The sequence below is a fragment of the Oryzias latipes genome, chromosome 8 (genome assembly GCF_053564925.1).
Source record: "Oryzias latipes strain Hd-rR chromosome 8, Olatipes_Hd-rR_3.1".
NCBI lineage: Eukaryota > Metazoa > Chordata > Actinopteri > Beloniformes > Adrianichthyidae > Oryzias > Oryzias latipes.
In genome coordinates, this window is record NC_136244.1 from 22,908,868 (window position 1) to 22,921,842 (window position 12,975).

The following is a 12,975-nucleotide window of genomic DNA, read 5'->3' on the forward strand; positions in this document are numbered from 1 at the left end:
CAATGCCGCTCGCTTCTTTAAATTCTTTTTTCTTTACAGTTGATCTTAATAAACTCAAAAGAATTTGGTGAGGGAAAGTACATTGAAGCCATAGATCATGTCTAATTTGAACTGGTAAAAAGACTGAACATTACTAAAATCACTAAAAATACTTCAAGTTCAATCTGATGTCAAATTGATCACGTTTGATCAAATATCTGTCTTTTTAATTCCTTAGTTTCTCCTGTTTTTGAGTTTTTCTAGCTGATCGCAAACATAGATTTTTTGTTTGTGCTTGATTTCGTCCCCCAGATGAGAGCAACCCTCCTAAATCCCCCTGGGGCATCAGCATCATGAAGAAGACGAAGAAGGCGGGGCCTAAAGCTTTCGGCGTGAGGCTGGAGGAGTGTCAGCATGGTGCAAACAACAAGGTTAGCCACAGTCACCTTCACCCCCTCCCTGAATGCAGGGATATTGTACTGTGTTCTTCATCTGTGCTCATTTTGTCTCAGTTCATCCCCATGATTGTTGAGATATGCTGTGGTCTGGTGGAGGATATGGGCCTGGAAAACACCGGAATCTACCGAGTGCCGGGGAACAACGCCATGGTGGTGCTGCTGCAGGAGCAGCTCAACAAAGGGGTGGACATCAACCCTGCAGAGGAGGTGGGGCAGCGATCAGCACGTCATCAAATGGAGGACAGGAAAAACACAAGATGTCCAACTGTTTCTTTTCTCTTGTGCAGAAGTGGCAGGACCTCAACGTTGTCAGCAGCTTGCTCAAATCTTTCTTCAGGAAACTTCCAGAGCCGCTGTTTACCAACGGTAAGTCCAGACGTGCTGCAACATGTCAGCAAGCAACTGTCACCAATTCATGCCAAACCATTCAGATTCATATCCCTTCTATTATCTTAACAGACAAGTACAATGATTTCATTGATGCCAATCGGATAGAAAACGCCACGGACAGACTGAGGACCATGAAGAAACTGGTTTGTGTTTCCATGCATGAATTCCTTAGATCGGGCGGTTTGGCTCGGCTGACGTTCGTCTCCAGGTCAAACAGGTTTCTCTGGGTTTTTTTTCCCCGGCAGATCCGAGACCTTCCAGATCACTACTTTCACACTCTGAAATTTCTGGTTGAACACCTAAAAACTGTAGCCGACCACTCAGACAAAAACAAGGTGTGTGCGAAAACTTAGATCTAGACTTTGTTTTTGTTTTTGGGATATTTTGGTTAGTAAGCACCCATCCTCTTCTGCTTTCCAGATGGAGCCGCGTAACTTGGCTTTGGTGTTTGGACCGACGCTGGTCAGGACCTCTGAGGACAACATGAAGGACATGGTCACACACATGCCCGACCGCTACAAGATAGTGGAGACGCTCATTCAACATGTGAGCCAAGTGAAGCATGCACACGCACACGTTTTCTGAAACCCTACAGCTGAACATTTCCGTCATGTCATCCCCCTGTAGTGCACGTGGTTTTTCACTGAGGAGCTGGACAAGGACGAGAAAGTAAGTTGATTATAAAAAATTGAAAAATTTAAAGCATTAAATATCTGGTGAAGTCAAAGACTGCAAAATAAAAATTAAAAATCTGATTGCAAGCTGCAAAAACACAAGAAAATGCTACAATTCAAGATGAAAGGATAAATAAAAACTCAGTTTTGCTGAATTACCCTGTTGTATTTTGACTTTTTATCATTTAAAACATTTTTGTTCTGTGCTGATGTTGTAAACTCTAAAATGATGAACAAAACAACAAAAGTAAAATAAAAATAAATTTGAGCAGTATGTGTTAACATTTAATCACGAAACAGGCCATCCAACATATATTTTTTAAAAACTCTAATTGCCAAAAGTTGAAGGATTCTTTTGCAAATGTAGTTGCAAAAACAGCCAAAATAGTTTATATTTGGAAAAAAAAGAAGCTCTAAATAAGCAGAAAATTAATAATTTCAAAAGCTACGTGACTTTTTCAATCTTTGGATCTTGCTTATACAGGTCAGCCTTCTTTCATTTTATTATTCTAGCTGTGTTTTTGATATTCTTCCCTAAACTTCTGTAAAATGTCTTCAAATAAACTTAAGTTCTATAAAACACACTGATTGTGCAGCATAAGGACTTAAACGGCCAAACCATGTTTCCCACACTTCTGGGCTTTACACCTGGAGTTAAGTTTTTAAAGAAAATTGTGTTTTTGGTGTTTTTCAACTGTTCCCTGCGGCATTATAAAATTGCAGCTCAATATTGCATTTCTGAATATAACCTTATACAAATTGTGCTGTTTTAAAAAGATCTGATTTGGGACGTAAAAAATACTCTGGGTGCGCCACAAGCTCCCCGTTCCAAGCTCTCAGCAATGGGAAGGGAGGGCGGGGTTGCTTCGTGCCAACAATCGTGCCCACAACTCTAACAAACTCCTGGCGCTCTGCAGAAACTATGTCCTAGCAAACCAAACTGGTTTTTGATTTTGACTAAAAACGGCATCAGCATCATAAAAAACAACAGGGAACGCTTTAAAAATAGATCAAAAGAGTTTCTGTCACCACCTGACTGAGCTGAAAGGTTTGCAAACATTTTACCACCTGAAGTGTTAATGATTTCCTAGGGATGTTCAATAAAGAAATAAAAAGTACAACTCCTGGTGCTTTATTACTTTAGTCTTTTTTTTGTGTTGGTCTTGGTGAACTACGTGGCCTAAAAGCACATCAGACTCATGTCTTGGAAATGACATCACATACATGCAGGAAATACTTCACCTAATGTCAGGGCCCTGATTTAGTTGTCAGGTAAACACAAAAGTGAAACAAAAACCTTTACACAATTATGAGTTAAAGGATCTGGTTTGCTTCTAAGCAGCAGACAAACATCACTGCTGTTACTGATGTTTTTTTTTTTTTTTGGTTAACCTTTAAGACACCAGTGGACACGGAGGACGTGCAGCCAGCCCCCAACATCGACCACCTGCTGTCCAACATAGGCAGGACCGCTCCGCTCGGGGAGGCTTCAGGTGAGCTGGCCCGCCCCCACGTTCCTTTATGCACTTCCTGAGACGACCAGCAGGGTTTCAACCTGAAACCTGAATGTAATGCTGCTTTTAGTTTGCAGATGGAAGCTGGAAATTCCCCAATCTTATATTAGTTTTGCTTCTTTTTTTTTCTAAAGCTAGAAAGTTCCTATAGGAAACGTGGTTGATTATAGGTTAATATCAGATGTTAAAAGTAATCTTATCTGTTAAGTTGGCAAGAAATCATTTGACTCTTTCAAAGCCTTTGAAAGTTTGTCCCAGTTTACACCGAGAGTTCCCTACTTTCCTACAGAACTGGAACGCAGCATGAGAGCGAACATCCGTTAGTCCTCAGAGTGTTTCTGTGTTCAAAAGCGTGCATGCACTTCTCTTTTCTGCTGCCCCCCCGTCTCATTGCTCAACTTTGACTTTCTCTTTGCATTTCTGCATTTCCTTCTCTTAGCTGAGCCTGTGGAGCAGCCACTGCGGTAGGATGGGGACTCCCGTGGCAATATGTGTGTGGGCGAGTGTGTGCATCCCACTGTGAAAGCAGAATCATGTGCCAGTGCGTCAGTGGTGTCCATGGCTTGTGTTTCTCCATTACCCTCAAAGCTTCCCAACTGCCTGGGGTTTCTTTCAAATCAGTTCATCTCAGTCTCGTCTTGGTCTGACTAATACCTTAATGGATCACATGAGGGGTGCTGGAGCCTTTGAGCTCCACCTGGTGTCGCTTCACTCACTGCAGTGTCTCTAAAAGGAACTCCTGGTGGTGCTGGGTTGGATGCCAAATTAAAGTCTCAATGCCTAAAAGAAATTAGACTCCAGATGCCCAGACCAATATTTATGCAGCTACAGTTTCAATGTTTAAATGGACACATTTTCAGTTAAAGCATGTACTTTAAATTTCATACAAATTTAAATTTTGGAATACTGCTAACCAGCTTTAAAGTCCCACTCCGATCATTTTTTAATCTATTTTAAAAACATTCTCAGTGGCCTTTTAATTATGGTTATGTTTTTTACCAAATACCAAAAAACCTGCAGACATAATTTCTGTTAAGTGGACGGGAGTTCATTAGAATTTCTCCTTAGAGTTGTAGGCGGGGCTGTTGGCCTGGAGCAACCCCCTCCCCTTGCCCTCCTAACTGCTGAGAGCTCTCTGTTTACAAGCTCTACCACTAGCTTGCGCCCCCAGCCTAACATCACCAGTGCAATAAAAATGGTGAGCAGCATCTGGGCTATCCAGCCGTACAGTTTTGATCCAGATTCCAGCTCAGACGAGGAAAACAAAGACGTTCATGGATGCATCAGAATGGAGCAGAGCAGGGCGGTCGTGGCCAGCCCAGCGTATTTTCGAGCGTATATTCTTTTCTTTTTAAATTAAAAAATACTCAGAAATACGATTTTGCACTTAATTTTCTTTAAATATGTCCTCCGTCTTTAAAAAATGCCACAAGAACATGTTAAAAACACCATTTTCTTTGGAGTGAGTCTTTAAGGTCGTAACTAGAAAGAGTAAGTTTATACCACTAAAGTGTTATTGGTAATCCATCAAAAAGATGGATGTTTTAAAGTCAAAATATTAGTAAAAAAAATAAATTAAATTCACTTTTTAATGATAGTTTTTTAATCACTTATTTTGCAAATGATGCCATTAAAAAACGTTTTCACAAAAATTTTTATTGGAATAAAAAAAACGTTTATAAAAGCTGCAGCAAAATTCAGTGTAATTAAAAATAATTAGGCATGATGAATTTGACAAGCTTTCCATGCCTGAAAAGAGATTACACCTCTGTAAATGCACCAAAAAAAGGTCTGAAATTAATTACAAGACATTTTAATTTTTTCTTCTGTTTTCAAATTTAAAATTAGACACATAATTGAAATAAAACTAAAATTGTTTTAGTACTAAAATAACATTAACTCTACTGCTTTACAGGCACGTATTTTGATCAAAAATGTGATTTCATGGGATCCGTCTGCTGATTTTAGCTGTCTAATAGCTGTTAATATCTGTCTCTGTGTTTTTGTTTTACTGTTAAACGCTGAGTCAGCATAGAGATGATGATCTGCTGTGACAGACGGGTTAAACGATGGGAAAACCTCAACAAAGGTGTTCATGAAAAGCAACTTTTACTCCAGCTGAAGCTGAAAAGGACACTGCTCCACCTGGAATGCCCGCCTGTCCCACGCATCCCTCTGGATTTACTCGAGAGTTTTGAGTCTTTCGATCCATGACGGATGAGACAAAAGCGGCTCTCCTTTTCCATGTTTGTGCCTGTGCGGGAATGCTTTTTTATTTCCTGGATGGTTTCTGTCACTGGCTGATGTCATCGGTGTGTGCTGTGGTTTCCTAATGCAGTTTCTCAAATGTCAAACTGCTGCTTCCCCTATCACCAAAGTCCCCCCGCCGTGCTCTGGTGTGAGAATCTGCTCTGGGGTTTGACGTGGTGAGAGGGCACAAAGGAAAATCCGGCTCAACGGGATGAAAATCCGCTCTGTGCATCAAAGTGTGCACAGCAATTCTGAACATTTTTTCCTCTGTGTCCTCCGCCATGACTGCTCTGATTTTGGCGTCCATCTTTTCTGAACCGCTGATGGTTTTGTTTTCTTCTTCACAGACTCAACCAACAGTGATTCAACTAAATCGAAGGTAGTGTCTGCCTCAGTGTCTGGAAGTTTTTTTCTCCTTTTTCAGCATTGAGGTGACATTTCCTCATCTTTCAGGGATCTTGGGGATCAAAGAAAGACCTGACGGCCAAGGACTTCCTGGCTCTGTCCATCATGTCTGCCGTGACGGGCCGCAAACGCAGGAGGGGCCGCAAAAACCGCCGTGTGGGCAGCAGCACCGACGACGACTCTGAGCATGAGCCAATCAAAGCTGGCCATCTGGGGCCAGAGGAGGAGGAGGAAGAAGAGGAAGAGGCGGTGTCTCCAGAAGCAGGGTCTGCTCCTCGAGCAGAAGGAGAGGAGGATGACAATGAAGAGGAGGAAGACGAAGAAGAGGAGGAGGATGAGGAAGTTGCAGGAAGCAGAGGAAAGGAGGAGGTTGTGGAGGAGGCGGCAGAGGTCGTGCCCAGCTCCAAAGAGGAAGAGGAGGCGAGAGCTAAGCGGGCGGTGGTGTTGTTGAGAGATGAGGAGGTGCAGGTCAAGGCGAATGGTCCACAGTGGCGAGCGCCAGACGACGCTCGCTCCATAGTTTCTGGTTACTCCACACTTTCCACGTTGGGGCGGAGCTTAGGGTCAGAGGGGAGGGGCGAGGATGCTGATGACGAGCACAGTGAGCTGGTGAGTGAGACGGACAACGAGAGCGGCTTCGCCTCACGCTCTCTGACCCAGGAGAGACCGGAAAAACACCCAGCAGCCCCAGCGACCGCAGCCCCGCCCCCACGCAGCTTCCTGTACTCACAACCCAAATCCCTCTCTCCCAACCCTCTCACCCCCGCCACTGCCCTGTCACCCACGCCTGACTCTGCAGAGAGGGGCGAAGGACGGGCACGCTCCAACACCGCCTCCTCCTCCTCCTTCTCCTCCTCCTCCACCGCTCACAAGCTGCACTCGCGGCCCTCCTTCAACTCCCACAAACTGATCCAGTGCGACACTCTGGCCCGGAAGAAGGCCAAAGCTCGCTCCGTGGACCTCCTGGAGGCTCCGAGTGAGGGGACAGGCTCCGAGCCAGACTCTACCCCCGGGTCAAGGCGGGACACCTCCAGATCCAAACCTTCCTCTGGCAGCAGTCAGGAAAGCCTGCGTCAAGCCCGGCCCAGAGCGGCCGTCCTGCCCAGCGAGGCCGCCTCCTTCACCCCCATCGGAGCGGGCGGGAGGACCCTGGCCGAGCAGGTCTGCGCTCGGCTGCTGGGTTCGGCTGATGACCTGCGCAGCGTGGAGCGCCGCAAACCACTGTCCCCCGAGACGCGTAGGAAGAGGCGGGTGTGGCGGAGGCACACCGTAGTGGCCTCGCCGACTGAGACGTCCAACAAGAGACCTCCCCTTACCGCCAACGAGTTCCCCTTCCCTCCAAAGAACCAGGGGAAAACACAAGGGCTGCCTCCGAGCGTAGAGGGCCTCGCACGTCAAACCCCCCCCTCAAGATTCCACCAGTACCTGTGAGTGCCGACCGGGTTAAGAGGGTTCTTCTCTAAGCTCCGCCTGCGTGGCGGCAGGTGTTCCAGTGTTGCCAAAGCTTTTCTTTTCTATCTTTTACAAATGTTTTTATTTTTATTTTTAAGAAACGCAGACACAAACAAGCATCCTTCCTGCCTAACCACAACCAATTCAAGGGTTCAATCCCTTCAAATGACCAAAGTGCGCTGCGGAACGGCGGCTTTTCTCTGGTTCTCGAGGAGAACGGTGCTTCATGTCAAAGGAAAAACACAATGAAACAAATCAAAAAACTGACTTTAGGACCATTTCAACAGATCAGTCTTCCAGTGTCTCCCTCCTCCGACCACAGACACTGTAAGCCCCCCCGAAAATATGCCTTCAATCAGAAAACACATTTCTCTCTCCCTGTTAATAATCTTTGTGTTTGCGCAACAATACTTATGTCTGGGCGTGAAAGTGTTTGTGTTTTAACTGTTTTGTAACATTTGTAAAAAGCCTTGTTAAGTTAACCTTGTAAATATAGATTTTTTTTTTCGTTCTTTTTTTTATGGTTTACAAAATGTGCGTCCAGGCACACAGACATTTTTTTACAGAATGTTACTTGAAATGCTTTCCTTAATATATTATTTGTTTATACTCTCTATATATATTTTATATGAAAGTTAAAAAAAAAGTACTTTTATTGGGATTTAACCTGTTGGGCGTACCTGTTAACAGGAGATGAGGTTCCTATTTCCTCATGGAAGGCCTTTCTGGGATTCACAGCACTGTGCAGGAAACCTTTATCTCACCAGATTTTCAATAAAAGACATAAATATCCGCATGTAGCATGTAATCCCAGGTCATCTGGATTACTTTGGGAGTTTGCAGGCAGTTTGCTGCTTTGTTGTTTTGGACTTGTGCGCTTTGAAGAAATGGGTTCTCCTCGTGCACGCGATCTGACGAGGTCAATAGAAAAAGATATGGGGAGCACAAGCGACTTTTTCTTTAGCGAACCCTCTCTGGAGCACATGTATCACTGCTGGGAAACGTGACAAGGAAACTTCCTTGAGGTCAGGTCACAAATAAAACCTACCTCACTGGAGAAATGGTACAACAGAAGCCGACTTCTATTGTTTCCTTCTTGATGCAACAACAGGAGGTACAATCAGCAAACGAAAACCAGTGAGGAGTTCTAGAAAATCGGATCCTTTCTTACCTCAAGATTCCTCTACAAGTGCCTGATTTCTGGAATGTGTTTTGGTTGTGCTGTGCCATGCGCGTTTCTCGTCTTTCTGTCCTTTCGTTGTTTCTGGGTCTCCTCCCTTCTTTGTTGCGGCTGATGCTGCAGCTTACGGCCCTTGGATGTGTACATTAAAGACCCACTCCGAGCATCTTTTCATCGATTTTCAAAGCATTCCCAGTCTTCTTGGGAAATTAATTGTCATTTTCTAGGTCATAGTTTCTGCAGAGCAGCAGTAACTCATCAGAAAATAAGTTCTGGGCGGGACCATTGGCGTGGAGCAATACCTCCCGCCCCCTTTCTGAGAGCTCTCTGTTCACGTGATCTCCGGCTAGCTAACAGACCACCAACCTAACATTAACGGTGCAAGAAAAATGGCGAGGAAAATTATCCTCTTTAAGTAAATGCATCATAATGGAGCGGGGCAGGGAGCTTGTGGCCCGCCCAGCGTATTTCCTTGGTGACAAACGCTCTGCCCCGCTTCATGATCTTTTTCTAACCGCACTTTTTTTCATCTTCTCCTGATTCACAATGATTTGAACAAAGAGATACTCAAATTTTAAGATGACTTTTCGCAGTACATGTAACAAATGCCACAATAACGTGATAAAAACACAATTTTCCTCGGAGTGGATCTTTAACTACGATGAAGCTGAGCGAGAGGGTTGTTGAAAAGCACACTTTTGGCCAGGAGCAGGTCTACGAACTCCCTCCTCCTTCAGCAGAGGCGCCAACAGCTGTTTTCTGTGTTGCTGAGAGGGGAATAAAAGATAGCACAGTACTCTAAGCTGCTTTTCACGATAAACTGAGTTTATCTCGCTTTGCCTAATGACCCAGTGAGTGAATATAGTACACCTTAAAAACCGTTTTAGGAGGTCTTACCAAGATAACATCCAAGTTCCTGAAGATGAGCTAACCGCCCACCACTTCCTTGAAAGGAAACCTCATCTGTCGGTGTGTCGTCTTAATGTTTTATTGTTAAAAATCTCTGTACATACATCTCAACATGTAACATACTGTATGTGTACATTTTGAATTGCTTTAACTAATGAGAATGACTGGACTGAAAGAATGTCCGCCTGAAATCATTTCCTTATAGCTGGTTGCTTTAAAGCAATGTTAAATGTTGTATGATGTAAATAAACAGAACTATGTTTAAATTAGTGGGTGCTTCATTTTTTTGTTTTACACATTTTACCTTTTTTCAAGATGCAAATTGAATGGAGCAAACATTTGTGGAAAAGGGTGAAATGTCTCTCTCTAGTGGCGGTCTAGGGTATTGTCAAATCAAGCTTTGGTTTACTGTTTTTTATTTATTAAACTTTTACTTTCGAGTCATTTAACAGCAAAAAAAATGTACAAATGACTTGAAATTAAGAAGAAACAAAAGTTACTTCTTTAAACCCATTTCATACCTCCTCCGTTGACTCCTGTCTTCATTTCCTTGCTCTTCTGCCTTGTGATCGTCTGTAATCACAGAGGCGACGCGCAGCAGTTTCCTTTCTGCAGCTCTTCAGACTTCCTGTGTTTTTGTTTGTTTCTTTTCTGAGCATGCTCAATAACACATGACACTTTCAATTAGAACTTTTCTTTATTTCAACGTGTTAACACACAGCTGTTAAAATCTTTGCACCAGTTTGGTTTTGTTTTGGAGGAAATGGCCAAATTAACTAGTTTATTATCTGGAGGGGATATGCAACTTTGAAAAAAACATGGAACAGTGTACGCCAATGGTATGACTACATTGTAACCTGGAAATTATTTTGGGCTGGGTAAACATTTCCTGCTATTTGTTTAGATTTTTTTTTTTTACATTTCCACCTGAATAAAACTGGGACAGAAACGAATAAAGAAATAAAAAAAAACGTCCAGTAGACTATTGCATTGCAGTGCAATGACTTTCCTGACAAACTGATGATAGAAACCAGGTTTGAAAAGAAAAGTAGTCCCATTTTTTGTCCTTTTTGAATCGGTTTCCCCTCCCTGGGAGCAGTCCTTCACTGCGCAGCGCCCTGGTCCTGGTCTCTGCTCAGCTTGCTCTGCAGATGCAGCTCGGAGTTCTCGGCTCTCAGTCTCTCCAGCTCCACCTCCAGCTCCTGCAGCCGAACCTGCACGCTCTCCGTGGCTGCTCCGGGCTCCACGGCGCGCCTCAGCCGGTTGTTCTCCTCCTCCAGGCGGGACATGCACTTCTCCAGCTCCAGGTACTCCTGCACCAGCTCCTGCTTGCTCATGTTCTGCAGGGTCTCGACGTGGTACATCTCGTAGGTTTCGGAGAAGTCCCTCTGGAGAAACTCTCCACCTGCATTCCCCGGCCTGCCGATGCCGTCGCTGCCTCCGCCGCTGCCGTCATCGTCGTCGTCCTCCTGCTCGTTGTCAAGGACCTCCTCCTCGCTGCCGGTCTCCTCTGGGCGACCGCCGACCCCCAGGGAGCGCCGGGCCTCGGTGTTGAGGTCGGGCTCCTCTCGGTCGTGTTCGTCCATCAGGAACTGGGTGGTGTTGTAAGGAGCAACGGGGAGCCCTTTGGCGAACATCTCCTCCCTCATGCGCGAGGCTCTCAGAGTCTCCCTTTCCTCTAAGGCCTTCTTCTCCTCCCAGGAAAGTTTGTTGTAGGGCTTCCAGTTGCGCTTCTTCTTGGAGGTCCTGCGCCGGTGCCTCTTCTTGCCCAGGCGCGCGTCAAAGCCCGCGTCGGAGTCAATGAGCAAACTCGCCACTTGCACTTGGTTCAAAGTCTCCTGCAGCGCTCTGTCTTGGCCGTTTTTTCTGAGCGGATTGTGGCTGTTGGCGCTTATTGGAAGGCCGTCGGGCGCGCGCTGAAACGGCGTCGCGTTTGGGTACTTTGAAAGCTCGCTTCCGTCTGCTGAAGCGGGACACACCTCTCTCTGTCCGCCTTTCACTTGCCACAAGTTGCCTGTGTTGATATTCCCGTGGTTCTCCGCCCGCTGCTTCTGCTCTCTCTGGCGCCCCCTGTCGGCGCTCTGTGGTCCATCATGGTAGCTGACTGGGAGATGCTCCAAGGCGTCCCTGCGGCTCTCACCTGATGGGCAACCTAAAGATTCCAGTTGATGGCTCTCCTCCATTGGCTCTGTCATGATGGTAATCTTCCGAAAACTCCTTTTCAAAACATCCTAGGTATAGTTCATTGCATCAGAATTGATCTCAAAAGTTCGTTGAAAAAATCAAAAATTAAAAATATTAATTTCTACAAGAAGTGAAATTCCAAAAACTTAAGTTTTTTCGTTTGAAAAAAAAAAACTCGTTGAGTAAAAGTAAACTACCAAATAGTCAACACTTCTTACTCCTCCAAGGGTTTGTCAGAGCAACTATCGCTAACTACTATTAACTGTTTCGTTGTCAGAACTACCGTTAAACCAACGACTGCGTCCTGGCGCCACAACAGTATCCACTATGCTACCCAAAAAAGAGGGAGCTCGCCTTTATATACGAGCTCCGCCTCTGCCATTGCGCATGCTGTTTCTTTTTAGGTCAGATGTATTGTGGGATATGTAGTTCTGGTTACAATGGAACATGATGGTAAATACAAAAAATTAACTACATAGCCCAGAAGTCAAGTATGACAGATCAACATTTTAACCAATCAAATTACATGTTGTTTGGAACACTAAACCCCACCCTTCCGTTTATTGATTGGACAGGAGAACAATTTTGCTGTTGCCAAGCTTGACTTTTTTTTTGATTGGTTACTTTTAATGTCAGTCAGACCTGCTTAATCCGCACTAAAAAGAAGGTCCGTACGTTTTTAACGGGCGCTACTATTGACATGGGAAGGGAGTTACTGTCGTTCCTGAAATGAGAACAAGTTACAATATAAGTATTTTCAGATGAGAGAACGTAAAAGCAAATAAAAAATTAAAGTTTTTAATTACAGTTATGGTTTTGTTTTATGTTATAGCCATTATACTATAAAAATTAAAAAAAGTAAAAAATGTGAACCTCCTACTTTTCAAGATGACTTAGGAAATCCTTTAACGAAATCTAGTCCCCTTTTATAATTCACCTTTTTAAAAAGAGTAAATGATATCCTCCACATTTAGTGTTATAAAATATGTGTCGGTGTATAAAGACCTAACGTACCTGTACAATTTGGTTGGTGAAATGTGCCGGGTTTGTTTATTTTTTGTGTTGTGCGGAGTGATACAATTTGTGACAGGAGCTCGCGCTAACTCAGGAATCAGCGTAAACAAACGACATTTATAGTGAAGCTGCAGCTGCGATCACATCCTCGATCCCTCGTTGTCCAAGGGAGGGTCAGGCGAGCTCACACTTGCTCAGTAATCCTGTTTCAAGTGGACGGAGTGGTGTAGATCAGTTTTGGGTTCTTCTGCGTAACCCCAGAATGCAGCGTTTACACGGTTGTTTTCGTGTTACTAGCTAAGGATAAGACAGCTAGCTAACGTTGGCTAAGCGTTAACGTTGGTTAGCGGATGGTCGATGCGCGCTGTCGCTTGCAAACTAATCACTTAATCATTTCCACATAATGTGAAGGCATACGCACTCTCTCCAAAAAATGAACCTAATGCTTGGGCACGATCATCTTTTATTGGAAATCGTTCCTGGCTGGGGCCCTTTTTGACAGAAAACGTCACTCTTCATAAAGCTAGGCTAGCAATTGCTAACTAGCTCGAGTTACAACTAACTTG

The 12,975-nt window shown here is 44.4% G+C and overlaps 2 protein-coding genes across 15 annotated transcripts in view; one reads left to right on the top strand and one right to left on the bottom strand.

The window, feature by feature from the left end:
* The window catches only part of arhgap23a (Rho GTPase activating protein 23a), a 65,415-nt gene extending 55,938 nt beyond the window's left edge, over window positions 1–9,477 (top strand). For 10 of the 14 annotated variants that reach the window (XM_023957403.2, XM_023957400.2, XM_078951808.1 and 7 more), the window contains 10 exons: window positions 292–410; window positions 492–644; window positions 725–803; window positions 897–970; window positions 1,073–1,162; window positions 1,248–1,373; window positions 1,455–1,496; window positions 2,901–2,994; window positions 5,613–5,644; window positions 5,719–9,477. In XM_023957403.2, the coding sequence (XP_023813171.1) occupies window positions 292–410; window positions 492–644; window positions 725–803; window positions 897–970; window positions 1,073–1,162; window positions 1,248–1,373; window positions 1,455–1,496; window positions 2,901–2,994; window positions 5,613–5,644; window positions 5,719–7,101 (2,192 nt within the window). In that variant the 3' untranslated portion in view covers window positions 7,102–9,477. Of the gene's footprint in view, window positions 1–291; window positions 411–491; window positions 645–724; window positions 804–896; window positions 971–1,072; window positions 1,163–1,247; window positions 1,374–1,454; window positions 1,497–2,900; window positions 2,995–3,454; window positions 3,557–5,612; window positions 5,645–5,718 lie in introns of all 14 variants that reach the window. The other 4 variants (XM_078951810.1, XM_023957405.2, XR_013657815.1 and 1 more) reach the window with 3 other exon arrangements.
* Window positions 9,478–9,889: 412 nt separating this feature from the next.
* hexim1 (HEXIM P-TEFb complex subunit 1) lies at window positions 9,890–11,771 on the bottom strand. The gene has a single exon (XM_023957407.2). It carries the CDS (start codon window positions 11,404–11,406, stop codon window positions 10,315–10,317), a length of 1,092 nt encoding a protein of 363 aa, XP_023813175.1. The 5' UTR covers window positions 11,407–11,771; the 3' UTR covers window positions 9,890–10,314.
* Between the last annotated feature and the right edge of the window lie 1,204 nt (window positions 11,772–12,975).

Excerpts from the sequence above, each read along its gene's own strand:
- hexim1 (XM_023957407.2), bottom strand. The coding sequence starts at position 11,406 with ATGACAGAGCCAATGGAGGAGAGCCATCAACTGGAATCTTTAGGTTGC.